The 14,258-nt window shown below is 39.5% G+C and overlaps 1 protein-coding gene across 1 annotated transcript in view; it reads right to left on the bottom strand.

The window, feature by feature from the left end:
- The window catches only part of Pappa2 (pappalysin 2), a 232,828-nt gene that overhangs the window by 66,936 nt on the left and 151,634 nt on the right, over window positions 1-14,258 (bottom strand). Inside the window, exons 14-16 of the mRNA XM_090339770.1 lie at window positions 7,469-7,640; window positions 3,983-4,157; window positions 2,646-2,859 (exon numbers count right to left, since the gene is read on the bottom strand). Coding sequence (XP_090195896.1) covers window positions 2,646-2,859; window positions 3,983-4,157; window positions 7,469-7,640 — 561 coding nt within the window. The remainder of the gene's footprint in view (window positions 1-2,645; window positions 2,860-3,982; window positions 4,158-7,468; window positions 7,641-14,258) is intronic.

Below are 14,258 nucleotides of genomic sequence, written 5' to 3' on the forward strand. Positions count from 1 at the left end.
ATGTCCTAGAAAGAATCTGAGGGCCTCATCTCTACAACACTGGGCTTTTTCCACATGGGAGGAACAAGGCTGTTAGGTAAACACAAGTGACAGTGATTTACACCCAACTTGCACACTTCTGATTACCCATCCCTCGCCTGCTATGTAAACAGGTGCAAACTAAGATTTAATCAGTTTACACAGCACAGTAAATAATTTAATCTCTCCTTAGCACAGCGCTTGCAAATGTAAATGTTTAAGCCCTAACTGATGTTAATGTTGTGATGCAAGCATCCAGTTTCACAACCAGAAAAGCTGTGTCCACAAAAGACTCCCAAGTGCCCCTGCCCCAGGGATGGATAGAAGGGGTAAGGCAGAAAATCCAGAGTTCTAGATAGAGACCTTACTTTTCCCAGAATAAAGGTCAGCAATAGGCCCTGAGAGTTGGTGTTCATCTCTTAATTCTTCCTAATCCTGACATAATTCTGCCCCTCTTTATTACTGCAGACTTCTCTGCTCTTCAGATATCTGAGATTCTGAGATGGCTGCTGGTCTGTGAAAAGTTAGACAAGAAGAGAGGAGGAGGAAAAGAAGGCAAGAAAATTGCCATTCTCAGGCCCGTTGCAATAACACTTGAAGGTTATGTGGACATACACTGCTTTCCAAGCAAGGTACTCTGTACCTAGAGAGCCTATGAAAAATGTACTTAAATGTGCTCAAATACTTGTTAGACTATTTACAATACCTGCTGGACTCCATTGAAGCAGAATGTAGCCTTCTCTGACTTTTTCATCAGTATTACTCATGTTCTAATTGGCCTGTTTTTTCTCCCCCTTCTGAACTGAGAGAATCAAAAGGGGATTTGCACTTCATCCTTTATGTTTCAGCTATGGCTTCTTCCATTGTGGAAGGCCACTCTGGGCCTGGTTGTACCTCTATGATAGATTCTATGTTAATACATCCGGGGTCAACTAGAGAAAGGGTGAGTATGTTTCAGAGAATAAGATTCCTCATTTTCTTCTGTTTGCTTAGAAAAGACTAATTTAAAGCAAAGTTTAGATCTGCTGACAACCCTGGTAATGCTATGACTGGGAATTGTTGCTATTTTAATACAACAAACAAAAAGTTTTTTTAAAAAAGAATACCTATCTGCCTTTCATCTAAATGTTGGATAAGAAATAGATTTAAATTTTGCTGTAACTCCATCATGAATGGTAGGAAAAGAATAGCTGCGACTTACTAAATGCATGGAGTTGTTTTCTGTTGTTGTTGAGAGTTATTGTAATTATTACTACTTATCCTGCTGTACTGGATATGATTATTTCATTTAATCCTTAATTCAATACTTTGGGGCAAGAGTGTCACCATCCATTTCAAAAGGAGATTGAGATTCAAAATTAGGTAATTACCAGGAGTTATTCAGCTAGTAATAGATGAATGGGGATTTGCATCCTGGCCTGACTCTCTTCAAAGTCCTTTACTGTAATTTATGCCATATCTTCCATTTTTACTCTCCCCATCCCTACACCTTCAGAAGGAAAGCTCTCTTCTCCATATCCCTTAGAGTGGGCAACCAGAATTGAGGGAGAAGAAGACATAAAGATTATGACCGCCTCACATACCACTAAATAATAGTGTATTTAAGTTTTGAAAATTAGCTCACTGACTTCTACATATTACTTCAATGAGTCACTATATCATCTTTATCAGATAGAACTTAGTACCATCCAATTTTATAGATTAGAAAATGAAACAGCAAAAGAAACCTTCTCCACATCATACATTGACTATGGGCCAACCCTGGCAGTTTTTCCATGAACTCTACTTGTGATATCTACAAATAGGTTTCACAAGCACAGGATTTGATTTAGATGACATTTCAAATACCCAGAAGGCTCCTGACACTTACTTTCAATAAAAATGATGATTAGGGCAGAATATAACACTTTCAATAAAAATGATGATTAGGGCAGAATATAACACCTTAATGACACTGTGCAGTCTTCCATGAGAGAGAATATTTTTTTTAATTTTTTTGAACTCAGGGCCTGAGCACAGTCCTTGGGCTTTCCTCAAGGCTAGTGCTCTACTACTTGAGCCTCAGCACCACTTTTAGCTTTTTTTTTCCTATGTACATGGTACCGAGGAATCGAACCTGGGTCTTCATGCATGCTAGGCAAGCACTCTTTCACTAGGCCAAACTCCCAGCCCTGAGAGAGAATATTTTTAAAGTAAGCATTGAAGATCATTTTTCTGTCATGACTGACTAATATATCTGTATTGAAAAAAAGAGATTGCTGGGGGCCAGAGTGTGGCCTTGTGTGTGGGAGAGAGCTTGCCTAGCATATACGAAGCCCGGAGCTCAATTCCTCAGTATCATATGCACAGAAAAATCCAGAAGTGGTGCTGTGGCTCAAGTGGGAGAGTGGTAGCCTTGAGAAAGCTCAAAGACAGTGCCCAGGCTCTGAGTTCTAGCCCTACGACTGGCAAAAACAAAAACAAAAAAAGAAAAGAAAGATTGCACAGACAAAAATACATAAGAAGGAGACATCCTAGGAAGTCTCAGTGTCATTTGCAGGGAATTATCTACAGTTTGCAAAGGGAGGGAAGAGGAACAAGGTACATAACACGTAAAGACAATGAAGACCAAGACAACTGCAACTTACTTCTTTCCTTGACTCTCTGTGCTTTCCAACACATAGTAGCCAGGTTTGCATTCATACTTGCAGATGGTGCCCACATCCTGGTTGTCCTGGAGGCATTGAGGCAGGAGTAAGTCTGCATTTGGTATCACAGGGGCAGCATCACATTCCAATTTGCAGTAGACTTCAGGGAGAGACCAGAGCCCATCTTCAAGACAGGTCAGCCATGGATTCGTTCCTGATTCCAGAAAAGAAGCACTGGGTACTCAGAAAAGAGAGCTCAAGCAGAAAGAATAAAAAGCTACAGATACATTGACATTCTTCAAGTCATTATATTGTTCTATGTTAAACTCCTGCATTTAATGTTCATTCATGTTAGCCATGAAATACCCAATGAGATCTCCTGTGTAGAAGTCATGTAAGTGTTTTTAGACTTGAATGACAGAGCAGTTAGAATCAAATCATTTATCTTCCTTGTTCCTTCACAGAAATGATAAAAGTATTGTAGTGACAGTAACCCTAGATGATACTAAAATAATAATAGCTGACACTCATATAGTGGTCATTATCTACTGTTTATATATTAACTTGCACAAGCCTCAAATAACAGTCATATAAACTATATTTGTTCCTTATTCCTTATAGTAAGAATGATAAAATTAGAGTTTGATAATCTGCTTAAATATATGAAAGGCAGGGTTAGGGTTAAGCCAGGTATCTTAAACACCAGAAACCTCAGTTAAATTCTCAATTTCTCCAAGTACCAACCATGACCTATTCACAATAGCATAAGCCAGCCCACTCCAGATCCACTAAAATTGGAATATCTCAGAGAAGGACTTGGGAATTTGCATGGAAACAAGTAATTGTTAGACATTCAAATCTGAGAAAAAGAGCAAGGCATGGGAGTGAGCAGAAGCAGAATCCACCCCATCGTCATCTCTAGTAACAGTGCAGCCCTACGACAAGTTATATAACCGCATTATTCTCAGTTATGAAACACAAATCACAACTAACCCACTAAATGGTTACAAATATTTAAATTTAAAACAAGCATGACACATACACTTTATCTGGGCTATTCATTTATAAGGATGGTTGGGTTGATTAGTCTGACTGGAGAATATGAAAAGAAAGAAGTGTAAGTTTCCTCCATTAAGGCTCTACCTTGAGCCTTTTAGATGATGAAGGACAAAGAATGGTTTGTCTTTTTGGACTTGCTGGGTTATCAGGAGAATGTGTAACTAGAGCAGGTAAGAAGGGTGCAGAGACAAAGAAAGAAACCTTCCCCCCCCCCCCCACCACCACAGACAGTAAGACACCAAAGAGAACTCGCATGCTCCTGCTGGACCAGACAATACCTTGGAGCTTGGCTGGTGGGATACAGGAGATGGAGCAGCTTTTTAGAAACTCGGTGCCCTCAGAGCAGGAGAAGTTGGCAAAGTTAACCAAGGATGAATCAGGGATGCCACAGTCTAGGGGAACGCATGTGACATTCCAGTCCCAGTGCCCAGAGAAACATGTGAGCACAATTTCCTGGAAAGGAAAGAGAAGATGTTTCTTTCAAGATCATACAGAAAGGTTACCAGAATAATTCTCAGGCTTAGGTGGGGAAATACTCCATCACTGAGCCACATCCTACACATAATTTCCAGTCTCTCAAGCATCCCGGCAATCATTGCAAGAGAATTGATAAATGGCATTGAGATGCCAGGACACCTCTGCTGTCTGCCTTGCACTTGCTCTACCAGATACACCTCTGCTTCTTTCTACCCATCCCTACAGCCAAAGGCACTAGGTTCTGCAAGCTTTGTGCTTCTGCATTGTATTTGGTTCTGCTCTAGGCCCCAGTGGCAGGAACCTGCAAAGGGGTAAGAGATGGGACACTTGGGTACTTATTCTTCCTGCTGTTTCCTGAGGAAGTGTCTGCATATTGGGTCATCGTTGGCTATCATTTCCATTCAGCTGCTGTTCTTTCTCCTCATGGTCCACACTGCTCCCCACAGCTGATCTTTCAGATCTAAGTGTTGCAACTGAGCCCTTTAACTCTTGGCTACTGTATATTTCTGTGATCCTTCCCAAACCTTCAGAAGCAGTCATTTTTATTAAGTGATCTCAAGTTACCTGCTTTGGAGCTTGTCCCTCATTTCCTCCAAGTATCCTTATTAATGAACCAACTGATAATTCAGAAAATAGTACATAGTGTCTAAGAACAGCTAACCATAGAAGATATCCAATTTGTTTAAGTGGGAAAGGGTCCAAATATGTCCTGGACATTACATCTCAGTTAGGAAGCCCTAGAATACAACCATCAATTAAATGAAGAGATATTTATTGAGTGACTAGAAGTGGCAGGTGTTATATTAAGAAAGATGCCTTCAGAAGCTAAAAACCTACTGTGAAAGTAAACCTCATGCTGAATAGGTGGCTAAGAATATGTCTAAAGTAGAAAAAAGTTGGAAAGAGAGAGAAAAGAGAGAAGGCAGAAAGAAAGGAAAGAAAGAAAAGACTACAGATGTAATTTCCATTATCATAGCCCTGCACCTTTCTATAATGCTTGGAGCTAATATAATGTGAAGCATGCAAAGAAAATAAGAGTAGGAGAACAATGGAATTCAGAAGAAAGAAAATACAGGTTTGAAGTCAAGGCATGTGCTGTGATCTTGTGTGGTGGCATGGAAGAAGGCACACTGTGGGAGCTGGAAGAGGGACAGTAACTCTTGAGCAGGAAGGGAGAGCATTTAGGGGAATTTCACTAAAGAAGGAACAGATAGACAGAAGAGGTAGAAGAAGGTTGTATGGAATGGAGATAACAATGAACAGGTCCTAGAAACCAGAAGTTCATTGTTTCTTTGGGGAAAGTACAATAGTCACTCCAGAAACTGGGTTAAAGGTCAAAAGTGAAAAGGAGAGTTTCTGTGGCTGAGACAGCCATGCTGTTAGGAGGCTACAGTGGCACAAAAGCCAAGCACCCAGTGACTGCTGAAGGCACCTGTCACCCCTCACACCAACTCCTGGCAAGCTCTTCCTCACTGTTTCCTAGTATGTCTCTGTTGTCTGCCAGAAGGACCCAAGTCAAAGCCAGACACATTTTTCTATTTAGCTTCAGTTCTTGTGTCAACAAAAAGCAAATGCCCCTACTGTCTTATGATCAGCAGCCAGGATTGTATAATTTCCTTCGTGGGGCCAGCTTTGGATGAGAAAGCAGCTGGTCAGCTGCAGAGCTCTGTTGCTGACTGAGTCAAATGGCTGGCAGAGAGTGACTGTCGATCTTTCTCCTTCCAACATGGCTCTACCTCTTATGCTCTGGTCATATCCAGGAAACCTGGCTCAGCCCACAACAAGCCAGGAATCATTTAAAAATCATCACCAAATCCTGCATAGATTACTCAGGTATTCTCCCGACGTTGTTAGGAAGTATGCATTGATCCTTATTTTCATGCACTGAAACCATCCCCTCTCCTTCTCAGCCACTCATCACACACTGCCATGTTCATTCTCTCCCTACATTTTTTCACTCTTTTAAAAATGTGTTCTACTTTATTTTTAGTGTGCACATACCTTTGTCTGAGTTGCAAAACAGGTGATAGATGCTCGTTCTTTTCAACTAAACATTACCACATGAAGGAATTGACCCCTCAAGATAATTAAAATTGACTCTGTCTAGACAAGTATTAAGCCTTCTGAAATGCGAGTCGGCCTTTCAATTCTGACCATCTCTAAGCATATGAAATTCTTGCACAGGTTTACCATCTGTCAAGCAATCAATTGCACAAGATAAAAACATTTCCAAACTTGCAAAGCATTGGCATCTGACCAATAATCATGGCTTCACTCTTCTCTCATGGTAGTACACTTCTTTAAATTTTCTACTTCAATGCCATTAATCTGTGTCTGACGTAACCTTGTTCATGTATGTCTCATTGTATTCTGTTTTCTAAGAGTTGTGACCATGTTTTAAATTTCTCTATAGTGTATTCTAAGCTGTCTGAAAGGAGAAGTAGAGAACAAAGCTCTTAAAGTTGGGAATATATAGCCATGCTCATAATAATGGCCACCCCACAGCAGCTAGTGAATGACATTTTTCTTTGAAATAATTGCCAATTAGTCCTCACAGGAAGTCAATAAGTTAAGTACACACTTGCTGGTTATTTTACAAATGTGGAAATAAGCTTGAAGAGATTAGTTTCTTTTGTTTGCTTTTTTTCAAAATTAAAATCATAATACATAGGGGAGCCAAAATTTCATCCAAGTTGGTTTCCTAAGTAATGCTCATAATGCACATATTCTACTACTCTACCATACCTTGAGATCTTAGAAATAGTATAGCAGAAATTTGGAACGGTCTTGTAAAAATAGGGAAAATTCAAACAATACTAGTATCCTGATAGAATCTCTACCTCTGTGACATAATTAATGCTTTTGGAGAGAAATTAGTCCATATTTCTCTATTTTTGTAAGAAAAAAACAGTAGGCTGAGGGAAGGAAGGGACATTCAACCACAGATAGGTTGCAACTGTTTTTTCCTAGAAATCATGAACACATCTATATTTTGTGTCTTCATCTTGAAGGAAAAAGGGAGATGTATAATTTCTGGCTGGAAGCTAAAAACAGAGTGCAGAATGAATATTCCTATGTCTTTTCCTCCCTAGAGTGTAAATTTCCATCCCAGTTAATCAGATTCTTACAGGCTGTTGGGCACTAATTGCATTTCTGTTAAGCCATACTCCTCTTTGTTTGTTAGAGCAAACATTTTAAACATCCTCTCTTCCCTAGTCCAGCCACAGAGAAGTGTATGAATAGTTTTTGGAAAACCCATTCCTGCTAATCAAAGGATTCCAACTCACCTGCATAGGCCTGAGATGCTTCCCCCTGCTGGTCTGTAAGACAAACCCCTTTTGACAGGTGATAACACACTCCATGTGACCAGGGCTGTTAGAGGTACAATTCACCTTTTCTGTGTTCTCAAACAACACTGGTGAACAGCTGTGCTGGTCCCCACAAGGCCGATGGACACATCTAGAATGACAAACAGGACAGGGTTAGACTCAAAAAGCAGCACCCAGGATTTTGATGGTTCCCCTGAGAAATGCCTCTAACAATTTATTTTGAATACTATATCCTTCAAAATTCCAATTAACTCGGCATTTTCTCCTGTATTACTTGGAACCATGAAGTATCATAGAAACAATGGCAATTAGCAAGTAACAATTAACTCCCTTATTATAATTCATCCAGGAGAGTCAAATGATAATGGGTAGAAGGAAAGAGAGGATCCTAAGAGTTCTGGATCATCGCAATTAGGGGATGATACTCAAATATTGAACAAACAATATGGTTGGGTCCCAAACAATCAGAATAGATGCAGAAAAAGCTAAAGAGTGCATCCTGGAGAGTTTTTACAGGACTGCCCCAGGGTTCATACAACAAAGGCAAGGGCATATTAAATGACAAACATGAATAGCATCTGTTGATATGAAAATATTTGGGCCATGTGTATAGTCCTATTAGTACATGCCACTAAATACCAGTTCATGCTACCCACAGCCTGTGCTAAGAGGAAACTCACATATTGAATCCCCATCACATGCTTGACAATGTGCTAGGTACTTTGGGAGACATTCCCTCAGCAGAAAGCTATTTCCTGGATCAGTAGGGCCAACCATCAGGAACAGGAGAGATAATCAAACTCCCTAGTGTTCAAGAGGCTCAGTCTGAACCACAAGAGCAGTAAGAATTCAATAGAGCAAGAAGAGTATAGCCCTCTTTCCGTGAACAAGCCAGAGACTGGAAATTAGCAGAAGGCAAATGGATTTGAATTCTGGTTCCACCATTCACTGGAGTGAGTTACTCATTTCCCCAGTGTTCCGCTTGTTTTTCCTATAAAATGAACTAGAGTAATATCAGATTGTTTCATTCCTATGTTAGTTTTTTCTGTTACTCTACTATCAATGCCTCCCCAGTTGTCTGTTGGCTGTTTTCCCCTCTGCTTTTTAGTACTGACACTTCTTTAACATTTTTGGATTTATTGAACTTTCATAAAAGGCCTTCCTTCAGCAAAGAGTCTCTCCAGCTATTTTCCCTCAGTGAAAGTACAAAAAATAACAACTGCTTTCTAAGATCTCTTTTTATTTTCTGTTGCATTATATATGTTGAGTGTTCTTAATTTATTTTCTTAATCCACATGATAATTCTTGAAGAGAAATACTCCCCATTACCCATTTTTATATTCCCCACACACCTAGATGAATCAGATACAAGAAATGTTTACTGATTAAATTTGCCTTTACTGTATTATAGATAACAAAATGAGTTTCTGGCTATCAAAGTGGAAAATTTGTTAAATTACATTTATTTCAGATGAGGATCTAAAATATGAAAATGATCTAATAATGAGGGGACTATGTTGTCTCACTCATATACTCATTAATAAACATTTGCTAAGCACTTTATTTTTTACAAGGCATTGCTCTCAGCACTAGTAATATAATAAGGACACTGACCTGAAGGAACTTGAAGTCTAGTGAAGGACATTAAGAAGGCATTTTCTTGCTTCTAGTGTCATTGCCACTGGTCCTAACTATCAATCAAAGTGATAACCACTTGTCATCAACAATATGCTGTTTGCTCCTGTATTGTGTTAGTCAGGGTTTTATCAATGAGCTGGGCAATAATTTAATAAAGTGGAAAGTAAAATGTCATTGGATATGCACATAGTGGCTTAGATAATTGAGAGTTGATTAAAAGTGCAGTATCCCCCAAAAGGGCTGATTTGATCTGACTGTAATTAATTTGCTGTCCCTGTCCTTAAACTTATTGGATTTAAATCATATTCTGGGGACATTCTCATTTCCTTTATATATACTTGAAAGGTAGAGGATGGAAGCATTGGAGGTAAGTGATAGGAAGGAACATGCTTGAGTCCTTTATGTACTAGCTTATCCTTGTGGTGGAACAATATTAATCATGGGACCTGATGCAGGGAGAAATATATGACTAGGGGAGGAAGAGGAAACTCTTAATGACTCAGCATATTTCCCCAAATACAGTGCTACTTATTGGGTATGAAATATGGAAGGTAAGTCTTTAGGGATGACCTTCACAGATGCTATCGACTATCATGCCCCCCCCACGGCATCTTGTCATCAAGTTGAACATAAAGCACTGGAAAACCAAGTCATAAACACTCTGCTTCCTATCAACTGATTTCCAAGGAATTCAGGGGAAAAGAGCCTATGGCGTTTCGAGTAACTTCATTGAATTAGTCCATATCCTTGTTAAGGACAAACATATGCTGTGACAGGACAGAAAACAAGCACAGTACAGGAGCCTTCTCCCATGGAGGAGGAGCTAAGCTGTCTGAAGGGCTGCTGGTGTGATCACCGACCACTCCATCAACGGGAGGAGCCCATCAGCATTGGCAGCAGAGAAGAGCAAGACAGAAGCATGCAGGAGGTGAAAAGGGCATGAAACGTGAACAAGGCCAGAGCGAGAGAATGAGGGAGAGAGAGAGAGAGAGAGAGAGAGAGAGAGAGAGAGAGAGAGAGAGAGAGAGAGAGAGAGAGAGAGAGAGAGAGAGAGATTGAGAAGACCTATTTATGAAGTGAGAAATGGTTTTAGGGCAGCGGCTACAAATTCTTTCACTAGCTTATATTTCCATTTGCTTCCTTTTTTAAGGAATTTGTTTTATGAGGACGGTGTTTGTCAGGTCATTAGCATCTGAGGGCATCTGGTACCAATTTTAGACTTCTCTCATTTGCACCCCCACCCTTTGCACTGCAAAGGCTGCTTCCAGAGTGAGTGTGTTCTGGTCTCTCTTAATCCCATCCTCCCATTACTCTCTCCTTATTCCTAATTCTATGCAAGCTCTAAGAGGATAAAATAATGTCAACAGTACAAATAATTCACCTTAAAATGTCTCAAAGAATGTATCCCTATGGTCTTTTTAAAGTTAATGAGAGTGGCAGAAATGACACCTTACAATGCCCCCAGGGATGTAGGAGATTAAGTGTTCATCTTAGTTTCACATGCAAGGAAACTAAAGTCATCTGGAAACTAGCTACAAGACCACACAGCAAGCCACAGAAAAGGCCTCAGACTGGACCTCAGTTCTTCCCATTTCCAGGACTGGCTTAGGCCTGTCTCCCTAGGTTGCCTTTCAGCTGCTTTCTGTCCAGCTCAGAAGCAAGCTTTACCAGCCAAGTTGAACCAAGGATCTCTTTTATTCATTCATCTTAGTTTTTGAGAAGTTTTCTTTTAAAGGATAGTAACTCAAAGGAGAAATATTTGTTCAGATGTTGCTACCTCCAAAGCATCCTGATAAGTGTGCTTTTATTTTTCTGACACCTGCTTACCCTTCCATACACTTCTACCCAAGACTTCCCCATACTTCACCACAGTTTGCTCTCGGGTAAGGATAGAATGGACACAATCATGTGATTTGTAGGTATTTCCATTTTAACAATTGACAAAGTTTCAAGACAAATGGTTGAATTGCTTTTGTGATGGAGTTTTAAGTCAGTAGATCCCTTGAAATTATATACAGAGATGGTCACCTACCATTATTCTAGCTTTGTTCTCTATTTCTCTTTGAACTCTTTATCTTTCTTCTGGTCCTCACTGCAAAGTCATTGGGACTTTACTTTGTTGTTGTTTGTTGTGGTGGTGATTGAGCTTGAAATGGAGGCCTGGGTGCTGTCCCTGAGCTTTTTACTCAAGGATAATGCTCTACCACTTTGAACCACAGTGCCACTTATGATTTTTTGTTGGTTAATTTGAGATTAGAGTCTCATGGACTTCCTGTTCAGCCTGGTTTGAACTATTATCCTCAGATCTTAGCCTCCTGAGTGGTTTGCTGTTTTTGTGTTTTTTTAAAGGGCACTCAAGGAAGAAATTGCTGTATAAAATATATTTAACCTCCTCTTAAATGAATTTGTTTCTAGGACCCCATACCCTTCAAGTCTTAGCAATTATCTTACAATAAATAATGATGGGTATTTTCTCCTTGGCTGGTTAGGCATGCAAATGAAGTCTGGATTTGAGAAACTTCTACTGGCATGGTTCTATCAGGTTTTATTTACCTTAACTATATAGTTTATATAGGTTTTTAAAACAATGTAGATACCCAGGCCTTTTTCTCTGGAGAGTCTTTTCTGGTTGAGTGCTAGCATCTGTGATATTTTTACACTTACTTGAAGTGAAATTCAGCTCAGTAAAGATCTGGATATATGTAACTTGAGAAGATAAATGAATAACTCTATAGCTATCACAAGATTGGCTCTAGAAAGTGAAATGGGTGTCACTGGTTTATAAGTGAGGTTTAATATATTAACTACAAATTATGTAGGAACCACAGGGTAAGTCTAAAATATAAAACACATCTCTTCTTTTAACAAAGCTTTGAAAAGAGAAAATAATGTGTTACTTAAATTCATGACTCCTACAGAGAAAGTTTTTATCATTACATTTGGCTCAACTTACTGTGTGAGTAGGATTTGTAAAGAGAAAAGAGATGTCTGGGAAAGTTCTTTCTGAGGTTTTATAGACAAAACACAAAGAAAGATATCTACCTTAAATTATGAATGTAACACTATTTACCCTATTGCTGTCAGCTGAATCAAATTCAGCATATGTAGGCCTCTTAAATTATCACTAACAAAGTTGGCAAGCCAAGCCAAGTCTGATGGCTCATGCCTGTTCTCCTAGCTACTTGGGAGGTTGGTGGTAAGAGGATCACTGAGGCTCTGCAAAGATTTCTCAAAACTCAATCTGAGGCATTAAAAATCTAGACTTAGTGAAATGTCTATGTCATTCTAGCTATGTAAGAAGCACAAATAGGTGAGCCAAAGTTGGGTCAGTTCAGCAAAGAATTAGACTTTGAAAAGGAAAGAAAGAAAGAAAGAAAGAAAGAAAGAAAGAAAGAAAGAAAGAGAGAGAAAAAAGGATCTGATGTCTCTCAAGTGTTATAATGCAATGTCCTAACAAGCGTCAAGTACTCAGTTTAAACCCTAATAAGGCAGAACAACAACAAACCCTTGGTATGGAAAGAAATCAGTATCTCTGCCTCAAGTCAGGCTTACAGTCAGACTCTCAAAAGTCTTCCTAGGCCTTCCATGGAAAGTGAAGAGTAGGTTAAGGCTGGCACCAGAAAGACACATATTCTCTACAGGTAGACTGGCAAATTCACTAACAAACTCATCATGACCTGGCCCCCAGAGGATGCCAAAGAAAGCACATCTTATTAGTTTTCCAGTCCTTGAGGCCACTGTGGGGATGTTGGCATCAATTAAAGCCTAGGTCTACATTTGAGAAGCTAGGTAGCTCCAGAAAAATGAGGGAAATCCAGGCTGTTTTCCTTACAGCTGCCCTGCAGTTTTGGACCAAGTTACCTCCAAGGCTCTGAGCCACCTTGGAAGAACCTCAGAAGGTTAGGTCAGTATTCTAGACTCAGTCAGTCAAAACTGAAATTCTTGATTCTCTCGTGTAAGAGTTGAGAAAAGTTTATGAGCTAACAACCTCATTCCATATTGTGAAAATGGAAGGTAGGGGAGTTGTTTAACAACAGAAGACTGCTACAATTGAAATGAACTTTAAACATAATGGGATCAATATTTCCATACTTCAGAAAGTAAGAAAACAGAGTCCCAAACAATGAGATACTCTAGCTCTTCCTATAGCAGTCAGACTAATGTAACAACAAAGAAGATGTACTAATCTTTGGCCCAAATTCAAAAACAAGATAACATCAGTTCATACATTTTTCAAAAGTCAATATCCTACCCTTTTCAGACATGTCTGACACAACTTTATTTTGATTTTTTTTTAGACTCTAGGTTAGTGAAAAAGAAACTTCCTGCCTGACATCTCTACCACACTTTTCAAGAAATAGCCTGATATAATGGAGAACCAAGGAGACCAAGGCCATGTGACATTAGTTCTGGTCTTGGCTTGCTCTTGCTACATCTATGACCTTGTGCAAGTCTCCCAACCATTCTGGCCCTCCATCTGCAAATCTGTAAAACGAGAGGGGTAAACTAGGTTCTATCAAAAGTCCTTTCCAGTTTTAACATGGTATTTAATTTCACAGATGAAGTGATGGTGGTATTGGGGTGGGAGTACAGAAAACCTATGAGCAGACAGGATGTGGCAGGGAACTCAAGAAAGAGTCTCTCATCATCCTTCTTGCTCAATATAAATCTTTTACTTAATGTTTCAATTGTTCAGTTGTTTAGTTGAACAAAATACTGCACTGTCTTTATCTAAGAAGTACCACCATTGACTAAACAGCAATTCCAGTGGTTTCTCTAGAACAGTTCTGTTATGGCTCAGTAATTAAAAAAAAAAAATGGGGGAAGGGATCGGATTTCTCTCCATTTTGTTGGTTCCTATTAATAGAATAGGGAGTGGGTTCGAAAGGAATGCTTGCTCTGGATTTGGCAACAGAGGAGGATGTACAGAATGCAGAATGGACTAGAAGAGACTGACTTCTCATTCATTTTCCCACTGCTAACTGCAAAACCAAATGTAGTAATAATGGCATTTATTTGGAGAGAATTTTGCTGTTTCTCAAAACCATTCTAAGCAGTCTCCACTTTGGCTCTCCATCTCCACAAGCTTCTCTTCTGCTTTGTAGTACAG

The sequence above is a fragment of the Megascapheus bottae genome, chromosome 10 (genome assembly GCF_031878675.1).
Source record: "Megascapheus bottae isolate mThoBot1 chromosome 10, mThoBot2.hap1, whole genome shotgun sequence".
In the NCBI taxonomy this organism is placed as follows: domain Eukaryota; kingdom Metazoa; phylum Chordata; class Mammalia; order Rodentia; family Geomyidae; genus Megascapheus; species Megascapheus bottae.